This window comes from Sapajus apella, unplaced genomic scaffold (assembly GCF_009761245.1).
Source record: "Sapajus apella isolate SASKATOON/1434 unplaced genomic scaffold, GSC_monkey_1.0 scaffold22, whole genome shotgun sequence".
In the NCBI taxonomy this organism is placed as follows: domain Eukaryota; kingdom Metazoa; phylum Chordata; class Mammalia; order Primates; family Cebidae; genus Sapajus; species Sapajus apella.
In genome coordinates, this window is record NW_022436962.1 from 8,197,607 (window position 1) to 8,215,969 (window position 18,363).

At 53.9% G+C, this 18,363-nt stretch overlaps 1 protein-coding gene across 3 annotated transcripts in view; it reads right to left on the reverse strand.

Moving 5' to 3' along the window:
* Positions 1-3,194: 3,194 nt before the first annotated feature.
* Positions 3,195-18,363, reverse strand: part of LRRN2 (leucine rich repeat neuronal 2) — a 72,315-nt gene continuing 57,146 nt past the window's right edge. Inside the window, exons 2-3 of one of the 3 annotated variants that reach the window (XM_032288898.1) lie at positions 8,676-8,787; positions 3,195-7,583 (exon numbers count right to left, since the gene is read on the reverse strand). In XM_032288898.1, coding sequence (XP_032144789.1) covers positions 5,216-7,357 — 2,142 coding nt within the window. In that variant the 5' untranslated portion in view covers positions 7,358-7,583; positions 8,676-8,787 and the 3' untranslated portion in view covers positions 3,195-5,215. Of the gene's footprint in view, positions 7,584-8,675; positions 10,694-18,363 lie in introns of those variants that run through there. The other 2 variants (XM_032288897.1, XM_032288899.1) reach the window with 2 other exon arrangements.

Here is an 18,363-nt window from a genome sequence, read left to right on the forward strand (position 1 = left end):
GCTTCTCTGACAGGAGGTCTCACGGGTACTTTTCCTCCACCCCCTCTTGCTCGGGCCACGCCAGCCTCCTTGCTCTTGGCCGTCACCCTTGCTATTCTCCGTGCCTGGATCACACTTCCTTCAAAAGCTGCTTGGTTCACTTTCCCATCTCTTTGCTGAAATGCTACCTTCTCAGTGAGGCCTTTTATGACCACCCTATCGAGGCCCCACGCGTCTTTCCTGACGTTTTTTTCTCCCTAGTACTCATCCCCGTTCAACATATTAGATACTTTAACTTACTTCTCCCGTCCATCAGCTTTCTCCCCTTACTAAAATGCGGGGTCTACAGCCTCTGCGACTTTTGTTTGTACCCTTAGTCCATAGAATGGCACCTATCACATGGTCATCTTCACTCAATATTTATTGATTGGAAGGGAGGGAGGAAGATGGCTTGGGTAGACTTAGCATTCACTAGACAAGGTGACCAACCATCTCAGTTTCCCCAGGACTGAGAGAGTTTCCTGAAACATGGGACTTTCAGTGCTAAGATCAGGAGAGTCCCACCTGGTCCCTGACACCACTTCTCTACTTCTGTGATACGGTGATTAGACTGATGGTTCCTAGGAACGCCACACACTCATTACATCCTGATTTCAGCTCAGCCTCTCCCAGAGTTTGTCTTGACAACCCTACAGATGAGATGCAGAAATGCAGGCTGCGAGACGGTGTATTTGGGTGGTTTGCAGCTAGCTGAGCGGCCACACCAGACACGTTGATTAATGGACCCATGTCAGGCTGGCGGGAAGGCTGCAGTGGTGAGCCGCAGAACTGTCCTGGCCCAGTTCTGCTCTGTGACCTATCTGAGCCATGTATGAGGACACAGAAGGCAGGACTGAATTTGCCAGTGCACTAGGGAGGGAAAACTAATACCCTCAACAAATTGGGTTAGGCTTTGAAGTCATTTCAAGAGAAAGAAATGATAGGCCCTAAGCTTAAAATTTTAAACAGAAGCAAGTTTCCTTCCTTCCCTCCCTCCCTCCCTTTCTCTCTCTCTCTCTTTTTTCTTTTTCTTTCTCCTTCCTTCCTTCCTTCCTTTCCTCTTTCCTTCCTCTTCCACTTCTCCTTCCTCTTCCCCTTCCCCTTCCCCTCCTCCCTCCCTCCCTCCCTTCTTCCCTCCTTCCCTTTCTTTTCTTTTCTTTTTTCTTTGACAGAGTCTCACTGTGTTGCCCAGGCTGGAGTGCAGTGGCACAGTCTTAGCTCACTGCAATCTCCACCTCCTGGATTCAAGCGATTCTCCTGCCTCAGCCTTCTGAGTAGCTGGGACCACAGGTGCCCACCACCATGCCTGGCTAAATTTTTCTGTATTTTTAGTAGAGATGGGGTTTCACTATCTTGGCCAGGCTGGTCTTGAATTCCTGAACTCAGGTGATCCACCCGCCTTGGCCTCCCAAAATGCTGGAATTACAGGCATGAGCCACTGCACCTGGTGGTAAGTATTATTTCTATTTAGGATTAAAAGAAAAGCAATCTGAAATGTACAGAAGACACCAGGCTTAATAGCTGTTTTGTTTTAAACCCAGTACATTTATTTGCCCACATGTTTGGTCTAGTGTTGAAGCTAACACTTCAGATGTCACCTGTTAGGCTGTGTTAATGGACACACAGAGCCAGAGGAGGGCAGGGGATGGTCCTACTGTCCTTCCTCTTGCTCGAAACACACCAGGGCCACATGTCCAGCTCTGTACCAGGGGAGAGGCTGCTTATGTTCAGCTTCTCCATATCTGGCTATTCCAGGACACAGCAACCCACAGAGCGCCTTGTCCTCCCTCTCTCCAACTGGGGAGTGTCCCTGCAGTGTCGTCTCTCTTTACAGAAGAGATGTCATGAGCTGCTTTCCTTTTCCCACCTCATCTAACTTCTCTGGTGCAGACAAACAGTTCAGGACCTGGGGATTCAGGTGAGACACAGATTAATCGCTCATAACTGACACTTTCTTCTGAGAAGAAAGCATTCACATTCAAGGGCTTGAGCAGCTGTGAGCCCCACAGTAGCTGAGATGCCACAGGGCATCAAGTACAGGCACCTGGAGCCTGGGAACCAGAGCTGCATCCTCTGGGTTGGATGATTTCTGCCTTTCCCCAGGGGCTCATAGCTTCCAATCATTCTGTAACTGAGGAGTCTGGTGGAAATGGGGGTAGCAAAGAGATCAGAGCAGGCAAGTGTTCCTCCAGGGCTGGGAACACTCCCTCTTCCTACCTTCCAACTGCAGGCGCATGTGCATGTCTTTTGAGCCTGAGGGATCTAAAGCCTTGGGACCTCTGTATCTGCAGGTACTCCTGTTTTGATAGCTCAGTAAGTTCTGGGGTGGCAGTGGAGGTGGTGACAGGGTGTTACAGGGCTCCACAGGCTCTGACAGGGGTCAGGAGCTTATTTAAGGGAACACCTTGATTCTCCATGTCTCAGGCAGCACTGTGGATCTTCTGGGAGGAAAGAAGAGGTGTTTCTTTCTTTTTTGTTTATGGAGACAGAGTTTTGCTCGTCTCCCAGGCTGGAGTGCAATGGTGCGATCTCAGCTCACTGCAACCTCCGCCTCCTGGGTTCAAGCAATTCTCCTGCCTCAGCCTCCCAAGTAGCTGGGATTACAGGTACCCATCACAATGCCCAGCTAATTTTTGTGTTTTTTGTAGAGAGGGGGTTTCACTGTGTTGCCCAGGATGAACTTGACCTTCTGACCTCAGGTTATTCGCCCGCCTCAGCCTCCCAAAGTGCTGGGATTATAGGCGTGAGCCCCTGCGCCTGGCCTGAGGAGTTGATTTCTGACTCCAGTTTTCCATGATCAGCACAGGCTCTGTCCCACCTCCTCCCTACAGAGCTTCTGGATCCTGAGAATGGAGAATAGGCTAAACTGCACAGGCCAGCTCCAGTCCGTTGGAAGGGCTGCCTAGAACATGGCTGTGATGATCCCAAAACTCATCAGAAGAGAACCGTGTGGGGTGCTAGGAATGTCTGCCAGGGTGCCGCAGGGAAAGGAAAGGGGAACGTGTGTAGATGTAGAAAGCATCTCTGCCTTCTCCTCCCCTAAATAATGTAGAACGTGCCCATGTAAAAAAGCAGTCATGAAAGTAGCAGCTGACCTCAGGGCAGTGTGTCATTGAAATGGGGGCTGAGTAACCTGTCAGAAGAGTGGGGAGGGGGGACCATCTTCCAGCCCCTTCCCAATTCTCTTTTGGAGCCATAGGCCACAACACTGTCTATTAAAAAGCCGAGGCCTGGAGCAGAAGGAGTGAAAAATCCCAGCCACAGCAAGCCTGCGCCCAATGGTTCTCAAAGTGTTGTCCCCAGTCTAGCAGCATCAGTGTCACCTGAAAACTTGTTAGACATCCAGGTTCTCAGTCACCACCCAGCTCTACTAGATGGGAAACTCTGGGGGCGGGACCAGCCATCTGTGTTTAGCAAGCCCCACAGGTGACTCTGATGTAGCCTTGAGTGAGGACCTGGGCCAAAAGAAGAAGTCTCCTACCGTGGCTATTTGCTGATGGTCTTCGCAGAGCCTGCTGTCTTTGAGCTTCCTGAGGGAGGGACACTACCCTCTGGTTTAGGTGAGTGCTTCAGGTCCATGGGGCCTGGTGCTCTGTCACTGGTCTGGCTTCCGCCCATGTATGCACCTGCAGTCTTGATGGCGGCTCAGGATCTGCTTCCACCAAGTCTGCCAAATGTGCTGTGTAACACAGGGGGACCCTCGGGGCTTGTGCATTGCTGTCAGTCTCAGGAAACCCATTCCTTTCCCAGCGTAGCTCAGAAATGGAGAGCAGTGGCCCAGTGGCAACGGGCTCTGGCACGGCCCCTTGATGGGCCCACAGTGCCCCTCTGCCCTTGGCTCTAATGGCTTCCCAACAGATGTTCCTCTTCACATGGAGTCCTAAGAACTCAATCAGTTTCAAAAGAAAAAAAAAAAAAAACTACAAAAGCAAACCATGCTCATTGCAAATTATACCGAAATGGAACAGAAAGATAAAATGCAGTCACCTCCTTATCCCATAGCCCTCACCTCCCTAAATCCTCTATCACCCCACGTCCCGCTCCTGCCCCAGTGAGCCAGTTCTTGCTGTCTTGATGATTTGCAGTTCTCTGCATGACTCTGCCTCTTGGGTTTGTTTAATTAGAAATAGGCTGGGAAGTGCTTCCTATGCTCTGGCATGGTAATTGCTTATCAGAGAAGGAGAAGGGGTGACAGCATTTGGTGATGGAAATTTCCGCTCTCTCCATCTTGGGGTATGTCTTGATGGTTCTCTCCCACCCATCTCCTTGCCTCCTGCACTCTGCCTCCTTCCCTTCCTCGCTCTGGTCATTGTCATAGCCACAGAGACTCTTGGGGGCCAGGAGCAGGCCCCGGAGCCAGAATTCAAACTGAAAAGGAAAAACTGTCCTCTCTTTCACCCTGTCCCTTTTCTTGTCCCTGTTCTCATATCCCAGGCGGCCCCCCACGCCCATCACCCTCCAGGCTCCGAGGAGAGTCCAGAGCAGAGCTCCTTAACTACACTCAATCCTCAGAGGATGATTTTCCTCTCATTCCTTTCCCCCGTATGATTGTTATTATTTATTTTTATTTTTTACAAAACAGGAGAAAAGAGTGAATCGGGTTGGGGGAGGTGACACATTTCTCCACAAAGGTACAAAATTGCCTATAGAAAGTCAGCTGCGAATGCCAAGCCCGGGCTGCTGAGATGAGGCGTTCCTGGGCGTCCCTCTCCCAAATGTCCTTCGGATCTGGCTGGGGTCACTCCCATGTTGAGGGCTGCCCTCCGAGGTGAGATGGAGAGGCCTCCTTTAGCCCTTGCCCAGGAAGCACAAGAGCAAGCGACTGAGACTGTACAGAGAAAGAGAAGAGGAAGGGGTGCAGCCTGGGGACACAGGCAGGGGACAGCCAAGCCAGGCCCAGGAGCCTCTGGGCAGGGAGAAAATGGGGAGGCGGGAGGCTCTAGCCAGAGTCCCTCCTGTTCCTTGGAGATGTTCCTCAGAATGGCAGCAGAGGTGGCCCTGGAAGGTAAGGGCAACTTTTTGGAGGCCACAGAAGCACCCCCAGGGCCACAAAGCCCCATCTGTCTTGGCCCAGCTGCCAGGCCTCAAGCACGTGGGTCCATGTCCCCTTCCTGGGCAGGGCATCTGGCCCAGCCTGCTTCCCTTTTGGTAAAAAGTAGTCCTAGTGATTTCCTTACTGCTGAGAACAGGTCGAGCTTCAAGAATTTTGAGACAATGGTGGCGACAGTGTCTCCCCTACTGAGGATCTGGACAGCTTCCTCCCTGGATTCCAGGGCAGGACGAGGGGAGCAGACACAACCCGGACAGAAGGGGCACTCCAGCCCCAGAAAGCCCAGGCTAGAGGGAGAGGCCGCCGCCCACCCACCCCCTGCCTGGGTTGGCCGGTGCCAAGGTGGGCCGCTAGCCCAGCTGCCAGGAGGAGGACAGCGAGAGCCAGGATGGCGATGAGCCCAGGTCGGTCCCCTAAGGCTCTGTGGCAAGAAGTGGCCTCTTTGGTCCTGGCCCATACACAAGCCAACTGGGTGTGGGCATCAGCAAAGGCCACTTGCAGGCAGGCCCAGTACTCCGTGGCCTGAAGGAGGCGGGTAATGTTGTAGCTGTGGGTGCCCCGAGGCAGGCGGGCCAGAGCCGTGGCCCCCTGACCCCGGAGAGAGGAGGCACTAGACCAGGTGAGGTTGGTGGACACTGTGTTGGGTGGGGGGACCCAAGATAGCAGGATATGATAGGGGTGGGTCTCCAGCACCTGGAGCTCCAGCCCCCGTCCTTCGTCCCTGCCTGGCTGGAGGAGAGCACGGCCCACAACCACACTAACTGTCTTAGTGTCAGCCCCCACCAGGTTCTGGGCCACACAGGTGTACAGCCCTGCCTCTTCCGCCGTCACCCTCCGCAGCTCCAAGGTCCCCTCGGGGTACACCCGGTACCTCCTGCCTGCATGAGCAGGTGTCAGTCGAAGCCCCGCTGGAGTGACCCAGTAGATCTCGGGTTCGGGTTCGGCCAGTGCCCGGCAATGCAGCACCATGCTCTCCCCACTGGCCACCTGGAGGCTGGGGGGGAAGCTGCGGGGGGAGATGAGGGGCAAACAGTGGTCCGTCATCTCCCGGAAGGGCACCTCGCGAACTGGGAGGCGCTGGAGGTCCGGAGGCTCTGCGCACAGGGTGGACTGCGGCTCGATGAAGCGGACACGGGTGCCCGTGGCATTGGCCCAGCGGATGACACAGTCACAGCGGATGGGGTTGCCGTGGAGACCTACCTCCTGCAGGTTGGGCAGGGACTCCACCGTCTGCTGGTGCAAGGCACTAAGAGCGTTGTTGTTGAGCATGAGGGTCTCCATCTGGGGCAGGTGGTGGAAGGCGCGGGGGTGGATGAAAGACAGCCGTGGGTTGTTGGTGATGTCCAGCTTGGTCAGCTCGGGGAGGTTTACCAGGGCGAACTTGTCGATGGAGACCAGCTCCTCCATGTTGTTCAGCCCCAGCTCCTTGAGGTGCAGCATGTTGGCAAAGTCCCCCGGCCCAACCCGCTGGAGCGGGTTCTTGTTCAGGTCTAGGAACTTGAGCCCGGGCACCTGTTCCAGTGCCCGCCTGGGCACTCGAGCCAGCTGGTTGTCATAGAAGGAGAGGCTCTCCAGGCTCTGCAGCCCCTCCAGGGCATAGTCAGAGATCTCCCGCAGGTTCATGCCTGCTAGCACCAGGCTGCGCAGGTTGGCCAAGGGCCGGAAGTTCATATCCAGGATGGCATCTACCTTGTTGCCGCCAATCATGAGTATCTCCAAGTTGGGCAGCATTTCGAACCAGCGGCTGTCAATGGCCCTCAGCAGGTTGGAATTGAGGTGCAGCCGTAGCAAGTTGCTGAGGCCCGCAAAGGCCCTGGGGGCGATGCGGTAGAGCTGGTTGTGGTTGAGATACAGTTCCTGTAGGCTGGCCAGCCCTGCAAAGCTGTGGTCCTCCAGCCGGGTCAGCTGGTTCTCCTCCAGGTGCAGGCTTAGCAGCTGGGGCAGGGCGTGGAAATCACAGTCTCGGGCATCTGAAAAGCTGTTCTGGGACAGGTCCAGCTCTGTGAGGTTGGCCAGGTAGCCCAGCTCACTCTGGTCCACACGGGCAATGCTGTTGCTCTGCAGAAGCAGGGTCTGCGTGCCCACGGGGAGCACAGGGGGCACTGCCGTCAGGAATAGGTCATTGCAGTCCACAGTGGTGGCCTCGCGGTAGGATGAGCGGGGCGTATACCAGGGCCGGATCTGGCAGGCACACTGAGGCGGGCAGGGCACACGCCAGGGTACCACGGGCACAGCAGCAGTGGCACCAGCCACCCAAGCTAGCAAGAGGGGGGCCACGAGGAGCCTCATGGTGGAGCTGCAGGGCAGGGGACCATTCACAAGAACAGTCTGGAGTCCTGCTCTTCGTGTTTTGCAGGGTGAGGGTCAGCAACCCTGCCAGGGTCCGAGGAACCACCCTGCCAGGGCAGTCATTCGACACCGGGCTTCACTTCTCGCCCTCCTGGATACAGCTCCTCCTCCTTGTCCACTGGGGCGGGGCCTGCTCACTCATTGCCCGGCCCCATCAGGGGCAGCCCTGGAAGAAGAGGATGCAGAGTTAAGGAGGTTGCAGAGAAACAGTATCTACCCCCACTCCTGTGTTTGTTTGCTTGTTTGTTTGTTCGAGACAGTCTCACTCTGTTGCCCAGGCTGGAATACAATGATGCGATCTCAGCTCACTGCATCCTCCGCATCCCAGGTTCAAGCAATTTTCCTGCTTCAGCCTCCTGAGTAGCTGTGATTACAGGTATGTGCCACCATCCCCAGCTAATTTTTGTATTTTTAGTAGAGATGGGATTTCTCCATGTTGGCCAGGCTGGTCTTGAAGTCCTGACCTCAAGGGATCTGCCCACCTTGGTCTCCCAAAGTGCTGGGATTACAGGCGTGAGCCACCGTGCCCAGCCCCTCCCATGTTTTTGACTCAACAAGCCAAAGAAGCTGCACAGGTCATGGCCCGGCCTGTCCTTAAGGCTTTAGTGTTGGTTTCTAAGATCTGCTCACAGAGTGAGTGTCTGTGAGTCTTCAGTGAAAGAGAGGAAGGTGTAGGGGTGTGTGTGTGTGTGTGTGTGTGTGTGTGTGTGTGTTTTGGGAGGGAAGGAGAGTGGATGGGCTGAAATTATTGTCATCTTCAGAGTCCTTCAGAGCCTAGAGAGATGTGAGGTAGGTTCTCTAACTTTTCTTACCTCTTTCCTCCCTACCTGCTTGGCTCACTGGGTAAATGAAAGATAAAATGAGTTTCCAGAACTTCCTCTGGCAGTGTATGTGGGAGGTGGGTGAGGGTTGGTGGAATAAGTACAGCTTCTAAAATCTGGGATGGACTCCCCAGGACTCTAGAGGTGAAAGGCAGCAGGTCTGGTCCATATACAGGCGGGCTGGGGAAGCGGGTGTTCTGCTGCCTTGGCGTTTCTGGGTGGGGGTATTGCTTTGGTGTTTGCCAGCTTCCCCATCATGGAGGCAGGAGTTCTTCCCCTTTCCCAACAGCCTGGCAGAGTTGCCCAGGACAAGGTAGTGGAGTTAAGAAGCCTGGGTCTGAGCTCCTTAGCTGTGCAGGTAAGACCTTCTATGACCTGGCTTGGCCCCTTCACCTGGCTTCTCTTGTCACCACCCCACTTACCCATTCCACACAAACCTTTTGGGTTGAAGTTACTGTGACATGCCACCCATTCTAATATCTCCTTCTCATTGTCTTCCAGAAAACTCCTACTTGTTCTTCAATGCTCAGCTTTAAGTTCAGTCATCTCCTGCAGAAGAAAGCTTCTCTAAAACCTCCCTGCCTGGCTAAGGGGCTGGCCTTATGCTCTTACAGTACTCACACTTCCTACTGTCACAGTTCTGACCACACTGTGGGAAAAAGTCTCCAACTAGAGACCTGTCTTGCCTCATGCCTGTAGTACAGGATGGGTGCCCAGTGAGTGTTGATTGTATGACTCAGTCTCTTTGACTCCAGAGCCCTTTTCCCCAGGAGCCTGGACATCACCCCTACAATTGAGAATCCAAGCCACAGCTGTTTCCTCTATCCGGCGTGAGGAACCTACCCAGTTTCTCTTTCAGATCCCAGGGCCGTGGGGGCAAGTCCAGTCTTGGCCAAGAACCAAAGATGGAAATGAAAAGGGGCCAGACCGTGTCCCCTTCTTGAGCCTGGTCTGACTCCTGAGTGGAAGTCTGATTCCAGGTAGGTTTTTAGCTACAAGTGTCAAAGAAATGCACAAACACTGAGCACCTACAATTGCTCAGGACTCTTCAAAGATTCTGAAGTCTTATTTCACATCACCCTCATAACAGGTATGTGAGATAAGCATTAGTACCACCAGTTTGCAGATGAAGAGACTGAGATCCTGAAGAGGTTAAAGAACTGGGCTCAAGTCACATAGCTGGTGAGCAGCAAGATACAGGAATGAACCCAAGTCCAGGGGCTGTGTGCCGTCCACACTTCCCATCTCTGCTCCCAGGTCTGTCTGGCCCAAGCCTACCCTGGGCCCCTGGAGGGTCTGAGATATACTGACTGCCACAGCAGCAGGCTGCATGCCCGTTCTTGTCCCCTGGGGTGATGACTCCTTACCAGGCAGCCACAGAAAGCTTGGAGCCATGTCTCCTGCAGCCATCCTGGCAGCTGTCTCTGAGTGGGCCAGAGGGGCGCTTCGCCTACCTCATCCTGCTTCCAGGATGCTAGGGCTTGGGAGGGGAGCAGTTGGAGGCAGGGTACCCTTCCCTGAGCAGGAACACAGCAAGCCTATTTACATTTGACTACTTCCCACTTTTCTCTGCAGCTATTTCTGAAGGTGGGAAAAACAACCGTGACTTAAAAGACACAGAGGTTTTGTGTCGGGGCGTGTGTGCACTGACACGTAAAACTCAGGGTAAACAAACACACGTGCACACATACATGCACGCCTGCATACATGTGCAAGGGGAACTCAGCCATCCAAGCCAGTGTTTGGGGATCAGAAAGCAGGGAGGGAATTTTGTGGTGTTCTATGTGGGTGGAAAGGAAGTAGGGAACAAGCTGAGTCTCCGAGAGGTCCCTGTGGAACTGGATCTCTGGCCAGTAGTCCCGCCACACTTGCAGACCAGAGACCCCTGACTCCCACCTAGACCTGCTGTGAGAGAGCAGACCCACCAGCAAATAGATCAGGACCCAAATCTCGGCCCTACCACTCACTACCCGGGCATCCTAGGCAAAGCTGCTTGACTTCTCTGAGCAGCCATTTCCTTCTGTGTTACATGATATTGTCATTAGAATTAAACAAGTGTGTTGCACGCAGAAAGAATGGGATGTTAACTCCCTTCCAGCTCGAGTCATCTCTCAGGGCTAGGAGGCGCTCCAGCTCTAGGACTTCCTCGGAGACAGCAGAAGTTGGTTCCTAGGACTCGAGAAGTTAGCAAGTGCCATGCTAGCTGGGGAGGCAGTTTCAAAAACAAAAAACTACTAGGAGAGCCCAAGACATTTCACAAGTGGAGAGAAGGTGAGGGCTGGGGGAGGTGGAGAGGGGTCTTCAGCTGGGCCCCAGCATCTCCCTGACCTTCAGATCCTGTCTGAGTCCAGGTTCCCTTCTCCATCAACACCTAAGCGCTGTGTCAGTGCTCAACTGCTTAAAGAACCATTTAGAACTTAATGGAAACCCTCCAGGCACTTACCTTTCCCCTCCACCCCAGCCTGCTGCCCCCTCCTGCCCTCCCCTGATTGGGCTGGGTGGATGAGGCAGAGCTTGTGGCTTCTGGGCCAAGAGCCCGGGTCTGGGTCTTAGGATCCAGAGAGGCAGTGACTTGATGACTCATGTTCACACTGTACCTCTGACCCCAAGGCTTGGCAAAGGCCCAGACAAGTCCACCCCCTCACTGCTGAGCACGCAGCCCTTTCCAGGACGGAGCTCAGAGCTGCCCACTCACCTGCCATCACCATCTAAGGCTGCCTTGCACATGGCCTGCTCATGCAGGCTGATTAGCAGTTTCTACTGGGGAGCTGCAGAGAAAGCTAATTGTCTTTCATTCGTAATCTCCAGAGGTGATCAGGAGTTCAGACTGTCAGTGTATACTTTCCCCAACTGGATTTCAAGCTGCTTGAGGCAGGGGCCATGTCTTACATGCCTTTTGTGTTCCCAGAGCACCAAGTTTAGGACTGAACCTGTAGCGGGTGCTTGTGAGTGGCTATAGTGAAATGTGTAGAGAACATGCGTTGCATTTGATCCCCCCAACAACCCTGTGTGTCGGCCAAGAAGGGATTATTTAGCCCCATTTTGCCAGGGAGGCAGCTGAGAGTCAGAAACGTTAAGTGATTCATCAGAGGTTGCACAGCTTCTATGGAGTGGGGTCAGGATTCAAACCCAGGGTCTTTGAAGAGTCACCAGCCCAGCCAACGTGGATCAGCGCCTGTTGTAAAGGAGCAGAGGTCAAGGCTGCCTCAGGTACAAATCCCTTCAGAGACAGCCCGGGTCCTCAGCGCCTCTGCCCCACCTGCCGCCTGCTGGGCCCCTCAGCTCCAGTTCCTTGACTCCTGCCTAGAACTACCCCCTTGGGGGACAGTGTGGGGAAGGACACTGTTTCTGTGTGAGTGTGGCTGGGCCTGGAACCACAGGGACAAACAGAGCCAGCCGCTGCACACAGACCTCAGCCTGCCCTCTGAAGGGGGGCTGGGGGCTCCTTTTTGTGCAGTGACTGCTGGCCAGCGGTGGGGTTCAGGGACGGGAGACAAAACGCCCCAGAGCGATATTCCAAGAAGCTGGGTTGGTTGCCCATTCCAAGGGCAAGTTTTCCTCTTGGAAGGGCTGGTGCTGCAAACGCCGTCAGGCCTATGTCCTCCAGCCTGTTTCTCTGGATTTAGCAGAAACTGGAATTAATCCGCTACACCCCTCATCGAACTAAGACCTTTGGCAAAGCTCTGAAGGAAGAGTTTGGAGATGCTGTCGCTGCTTTCTCCCTTCCCTCCTTCTCGGGCCCCGGCCCCAGCACAGCCCCAGTGCTCCTGCCTGGTATTGGTGGACACAGAGTCTCTCTCTCTGTCTTCTCCTCTCCTCCTCCCGCCTCTCCCTGGCGGTTCCCTGCTCCACCCCGGGAGCCGAGGGCCTGGAGGGAGGGTGGCAGGTGGTGATCGATTGCCTGGCCTTGGCTGCTTCAGTGCCAGGACCCCCCTCTCCCCACAAAGCTGCGGAGACAGATGCGCGGCGTAATTGAGTGTAGCATTGATAAACTCCAGCCTCCTCACCAGCAGATAAGCGCTGGGTGGGAGGGATGCTGAGGGCAAGGAAGGCCAGTCCTCCATCTGCATACCTGGCCTCCAGTTCCTCCTGGGAGGTGAGCCCGGCCCCTCACTCCCACCTCCCATTTAATCACACACAACCAGAACCTCAGAGCTGAAGGGGACCTCAGCCTTAGCCTTTATCTGCTCTTCCAGAGTCTGAATTCCATGAATAACTTATGTGAAGGAGGAGTGGTGGAGCGTGAGCCTGGCTCTGCTGCTCACTGTGTGACCTCGGGCAAAGTACTTAACCTTTCGAGCCTCAAATGCCTGAGCTGGGAAATGGGGATAATGCCTGCACTCCTGGAATGGCAGTGAGGAGGGCGGGACGGAAGGCGCAGGAAGTGCCTGCTACTTCCCTCCACTCCTCCCGGCACTGTGGCCTCTCCTTCCATCTTATAATATATTGGGGTGGTGCAAGAGTGATTGTGGTTTTGACCATTAAAAGTGTGGCCAAAACCTCAATTACTTTGGTGCCAACCTAATACTTCTCATCTCTCAACTTTTGTAATAAACTTTAAAAAAACTGTTGAGGTATATTGTATGTACAGGAGAGTACATGAAGGTCCCTGATCCCAACATGCGTAGATACAAGTACAACCACCACCCAGATCAATACATACACATTCCCAGCACTCCAGAAGGTTCCTGTGTGCCCCCTCCCACTCAATATCCAGCCCCCACCTGGAGCTGGCCACTGTCCAGACTCCTATTGCCTCCAAGCAGTTTCCTTTTGAAAACCCAGAATTCCCCTTCCTTTTCCATGACAAGTTGAGACCCGGGTCTTTGGAATTAGGTTACTCTGGTGTGAGGGAACTTTAAATCCACTTCATTCCTCCTCCTACTTCAAAGGGGGCTATAGCTTCTCAGAGTCTCATGTTTAACCAGTGATCTCCAGGAAGAAAGACTGATTCTTCTCTCTCGTTTCAGAGTTCCCATATCTAAAAATGGTTCTAAGCCTTGGGGCCCAGCTCTGGCCAGCACCCTTGTGGCCGGGGCCTGGGAGTGCCATGCTGCCTCAAGGGAGGATGATGCGGGTGACCTCCTGGCCCCCCTGCCCCCTAGGCCTTCTCATCACAGAGTTCTGGGGCATAGGCAAGAGGATGGATTGGGGGTGGCCAGGGAGCAGCCCGACCTGCACTCCTAACCGTCCAGCCCCTGGGCCATTGTACTGGGCAGTCTCAGAGGCTCCTGCCATTCTGCTTGTCCTGCCCGGCACGTCTCCTCCCACCCCCTGGCCGTGCTGCGCTGGTCCTACTGCTGTCAGCATCACGGTCCACCAAAGGCTGGGAATGCCCGCCCTCTTCATCTGCCCTCTCCCACCTCACACCCCCGAAAAACGCTCACACCGCTTTCACTTCTCCTTTCACTTCTGGCCTTGTCGTGTACAATGGCCTCTTTTGGGCTCTCCTGCTCACCTGAGAGAGCCTCACTTCCCCTCACTGCCTCTCATTCCCAGACACGCCGTTTTCCTTCCACACCTTGGGCCTCTCACTCTGCCTGCCATGCCCTTCCCCAAATTCAACCATGCAACTCCTCTTCAGCAGTGAAAACCCATCCCAGATGCCCTCTCATCTGTGACGCTTTCCCTTAGAGAAGGATGGTTCCTCCCACAGCTGCCCCGGAGACTCTGAACAAACCACAGTGGCAGCTTCCTCACTGTTAGGCCGTGAGTCTGTCTTCCCAACCAGGCAGAAAGCTCCTTAAGGAAAGGATGGTTATGGAGTTTTGTGTCCCTACAGCCTAGTACTGTGCACTTTCCCTTGCAGGCCTGAGGGGTGCTCTGCTGTGAACTATCAATCACAACCCATTAGTAGGTCATGAAAACTAATGTGGGCCATGATCTACATTAAAAAAATGAATAGAGGCCAGCACGGTGGCTCACGCCTGTAATCCCAGCACTCTGGGAGGCCGAGGTGGGTGAATCACAAGGTCAGGAGATCAAGACCATCCTGGCCAACATGGTGAAACCCTGTATCTACAAAACAAAAAACACAAAATTTAGCTGGGCGTGGTGGTGTGTGTCTGTAGTCCCAGCTACTTGGGAGGCTGAGGCAAGAGAATCGCTTGAACTCTGGAGGCAGAGGTTGCAGTGAGCTGAGATCGCACCATTGCACTCCAGCCTGGCGACAGAGCGAGACTCCGTCTCCAAAAAAAAAAAAAAAAAAAAAGGATAGAGGCAAGGCGCAGTGGCTCACATCTGTAATCCCAGCACTTTGGGAGGCTGAGGCAGGTAGGTCACCTGAGGTCGGGAGTTCTAGACCAACCAGACCAACATGGAAAAACCCTGTCTCTACTAAAAATACAAAATTAGCCTGGCGTGGTGGTACATGCCTCAGGAAGCTGAGGCAAGATAATTGCTTGAACCTGGGAGGCAGAGGTTGTGGTGAGCCGAGATCACGCCATTGCACTTCAGCCTGGGCAACAAGAGCAAGACTCAGTCTCAAAAAAAAGAAAAAAAAATACAAAATCAAAAATATCAGACTGCATTGTGTGCAGCCAGACTAAGCATTGTTTTGAGATGGTTTCACCCCCTACCCATTTTATATATACCCATTTGGGCACTGGGATGTGATACAAGGCTTTTTTTTTTTTTTTTTTTTGGCCTTTGGCTATAGCTATAAAAGCTTGAAAACCATTACTCTGAGAATCTCTCTTTTGGGAAAATGAGTCCCTTCAACTCTGGTTGATGCCACTGGGATGATAACAGAAAGCAAAGTCTCAGAGGAAAGATGTGGCGTTCCTGAGTGTCTTCCACGTGCCAGCACTTCTATTTGCTAGCCACGTGGCATTCCTCCTCCCAGCCTTCTGTGAGGGAGGCACTTTTCAGATGAGAAGCCTAAGCTTCGTGAAGCTGAGAGTCGGGACTGAAGTCCCACAGTGAGCGTGTGGAGGAGCCAGGATCTGAACCCCATCGCCAGCCCTTGCCAGTTCCATGATTCTGGTGCCAGCACTCACCTGACCTCCAGGGCTGTCATGGCATGAAGAGACTGGAGGGCATCTGCTGGGCAAAGGTGAGGCTTCTTTGTTCACACTCACCCTCCCCTCCTCTCTGGAATGAGAGGGGTCAGGGTTCCAGGAAACCCCGCTTGCTGGGCCTGGGAGGAGAGGCCACGACAAGGGGACTGTCCCCAGGCAGGAATCTCTGTCTTCCCAGGTCTCCTGGCTGGCCCAGGCAGAGAGTGTTAGAGCTCTGCTGCCTGGAAGGGAGCCTGCCTCATTATTTCTTAATTAGGAGTAGAGGGTACCAGTAGGTAGCGCACAGAGTCCTTGCTGTCTGCTTGCACTGCACCAAAAGGCTGCAGGGGAGAGAGCCAGCCGGCCGGGGGCAAGGAGGCAGCTCCAGGCTGCGCCTCATGCCGCTCGCTGCCAGGCTTCTGCTGATCCCCTGCACCCATTTCCTGGGCTCCCATGGTGCCCTAGTGTGCCTCCATCCTAAATTGGCTGGCTGGCTGTCTCCCTGACCAGACTGTGAGCTCCTCTAGGGCAGGAGCTGTGCTCCAAGTTGCCAGTTCTTCCAACAGTCTGGACACAGTGGTAGCTCAGAGAATATTGGGAGAAAGAAAGAGGGAGGGAGGGAAGAAAAGAAAGGCAAGGCAGGCAAAGCAAGTGGAGAGGGAGGGGGCTGGCTGTCTCAGAGCTCAGGCGGCTCCACTGCCTACCAGGTGGGCAGTGTCTGGGCTCAGATCCCCTGCCTCCTTTCTTCCTGACAGGAAGGAGACAAGCATCACCCCAGAGCCTGCCTTCCCTGGGCAATACCCCGGCCACTCCAGGCATGGCCTCTTTAGCCCTTCCTTGGTCACTGGCCCCGGGTGAAGAGGGCACTTTTCTCTGACTCAGGTTCTTGCCTCTGGATTTGCCGTGCTCCTGTGACAGCCTTCAGCCTTTTGAAGCTCTCTCAGGCTCCCCCTCCGGAAAGCCCGCAGGTTCCACCGACCTCTCTGAGAGCGTGGGTGTGGGTGAGTGGTTGAACTGCAGGCTTTGGGGACGGTGCAGTACAAGAGACCTGCACTGCTGTGTGGTCCTGAGCCCCTTCACTGAGATTCTCATCTGCAAGATGGAGAGAGACCTGCCTCATAGAGAAGGGGAATCTGGAAAAGATGTCTAGAGAGTGCCTGGCACTCATTAGAGTCTCTTTCCCTTTTTATCCACTTCCATTTGTTGGAGGCATATTTCCCTGGCTGCGCTTCAAGACCACCTTTGGACCAGGCCAGCATCAGGCCGGCTATCAGGGAACTCAGTCTCTAAGGTGGGCAGCCTCTTCCTTGGCACCTTCCTGGTGCAGGCAACACTCCTTCCTAATGGAGCTGCCCTGCCCGATGTCAGCTATAAGCACTCCCTGGAGTCTTCAACCGGGGGTGTAGTTCTGGTCTTCAGGACAGCCCTAGGACTCAGTTCATTTAAAGATCACTGGTGTTAGACACAACTCTCACCCAATAAACAACTCAGCTCCAGCTCCTCCTGGCTTAGGGGAGCAGCTCCTCTGCTTCCCCACATGCTCTCCAGAAGGGTCAAAAGTGCCCCTCCCAGAAGCATTCTAAATGTCGCAGCTGTTGGCCTCCCACAGATGTTCCACGCTGGCCACAGTTGCGAGCCTCAGATGGGCAGCCAAGCCCAGTGCTGACCCACGAGCTTCTCCGCCTCTCTGCGTCAGGAGTCAGGTGGGGGCACTGAACAGACCCCGCAGCATTCTTCAAAGGCTCCTCCAGCAGCCTGGGCCCCAGCACATCCCTTTAGCCCCAGTGGATCCCTGGGACAGACGCAAGGGCAGGGGGAAGGGGAGGGAAAACTCTAAGAGTGATACAAGCGATTGTCTCTCCTGTCCCATGACTCTGCACACGCAGGGATCTTGCCCACAAGTCCCCCTCCTCACCTGTGTATCTGGGACCTTCCTTTTCATCTCTGAAGTCACAGTTTATATTGTACCCCTTTGTGGTCTTCCCTGACAGCCAGGCTCCACCACCCACTCAAAATAATCAATCCCTTGCTCCTTCCTCCACCCTCAAGGATCCACATCCACAAAGAAAATGTCCTGTGTATACACTGATATGGTTTGGCGTGTCTCCACCCAAATCTCTTCTTGAATTGTACTCCCATAATTTCCACGTGTTGTGAAAGGAACCCATGGGAGATAATTTGAATCCTGGGGTGATTTTCCCCATACTGTTCTCATGGTGGTGAGTAATTCTCATGAGATCTGATGGTTTTATCAGGGGCTTCCACTTTGGCACCTTGCTCATTTTCTCTTGCCACCACCATGTAAAAAGTGCCTTTCACCTCCCACCATGATTCTGAGGCCTCCCTAGCCACGTGGAACTGTAAGTCCAATTAAACCTCTTTTTCTTCCCAGTCTGGGGTGTGTCTTTATCAGCAGTGCGAAAACAGACTCATACATACACCGTGGACTACCACACAGCCATCAGAAGAACAAGATCAAAAGAACGAAATCATGGCCTTTGCAGCAGTGGGATGGAGCTGGAGGCCATCGTCCTAAGCAAATTCACACAGGAACAGAAAACCAAGTATCACATGGTCTCATTTATAAATGGGAGTTAAGTATTGAGCACACATGGACATAAATATAGGAACAGCAGACACTGTGGACTACTAGAGGGTGTGTGTGGGGTTTAAAAACCTACATATCAGGTATACGCTCGCTACCAGGGCGACAGGAGCCATACTACAGACCCCAGCATCATGCAGTATTCCAGAGTAACAACTCTGCACATGGACCCCTGTATATAAAAGTTGAAATAAAAAAAATCCACATCGAATATGATGCTCACCTTCTCTCTCTCAGACTGCGGGCTGCTCAAGGGCAGGGACAGTGGCTTTAGGACCTGGATGACTAGCGGGAAGCACCACTGCTTTCAAGGTGAATGAGGCCTGAGGTAAGGAGATTTGGCTTTCCTGCCCCCAGTGTCAGTGGTACTGAGGGAAGGACCCTCAGGGCAGGGCTGGGTGGGGGTGGGTGAGGCCTGGTCAGAGGGCCTGGGCCCTGGTGGCCAAGGAGAAAGGGAGGCAGAGAATGGGGAGCAGCCCAGTTAAACACGGAGAAAGGCGAAGCCCCTTCTAACGGAAAAGG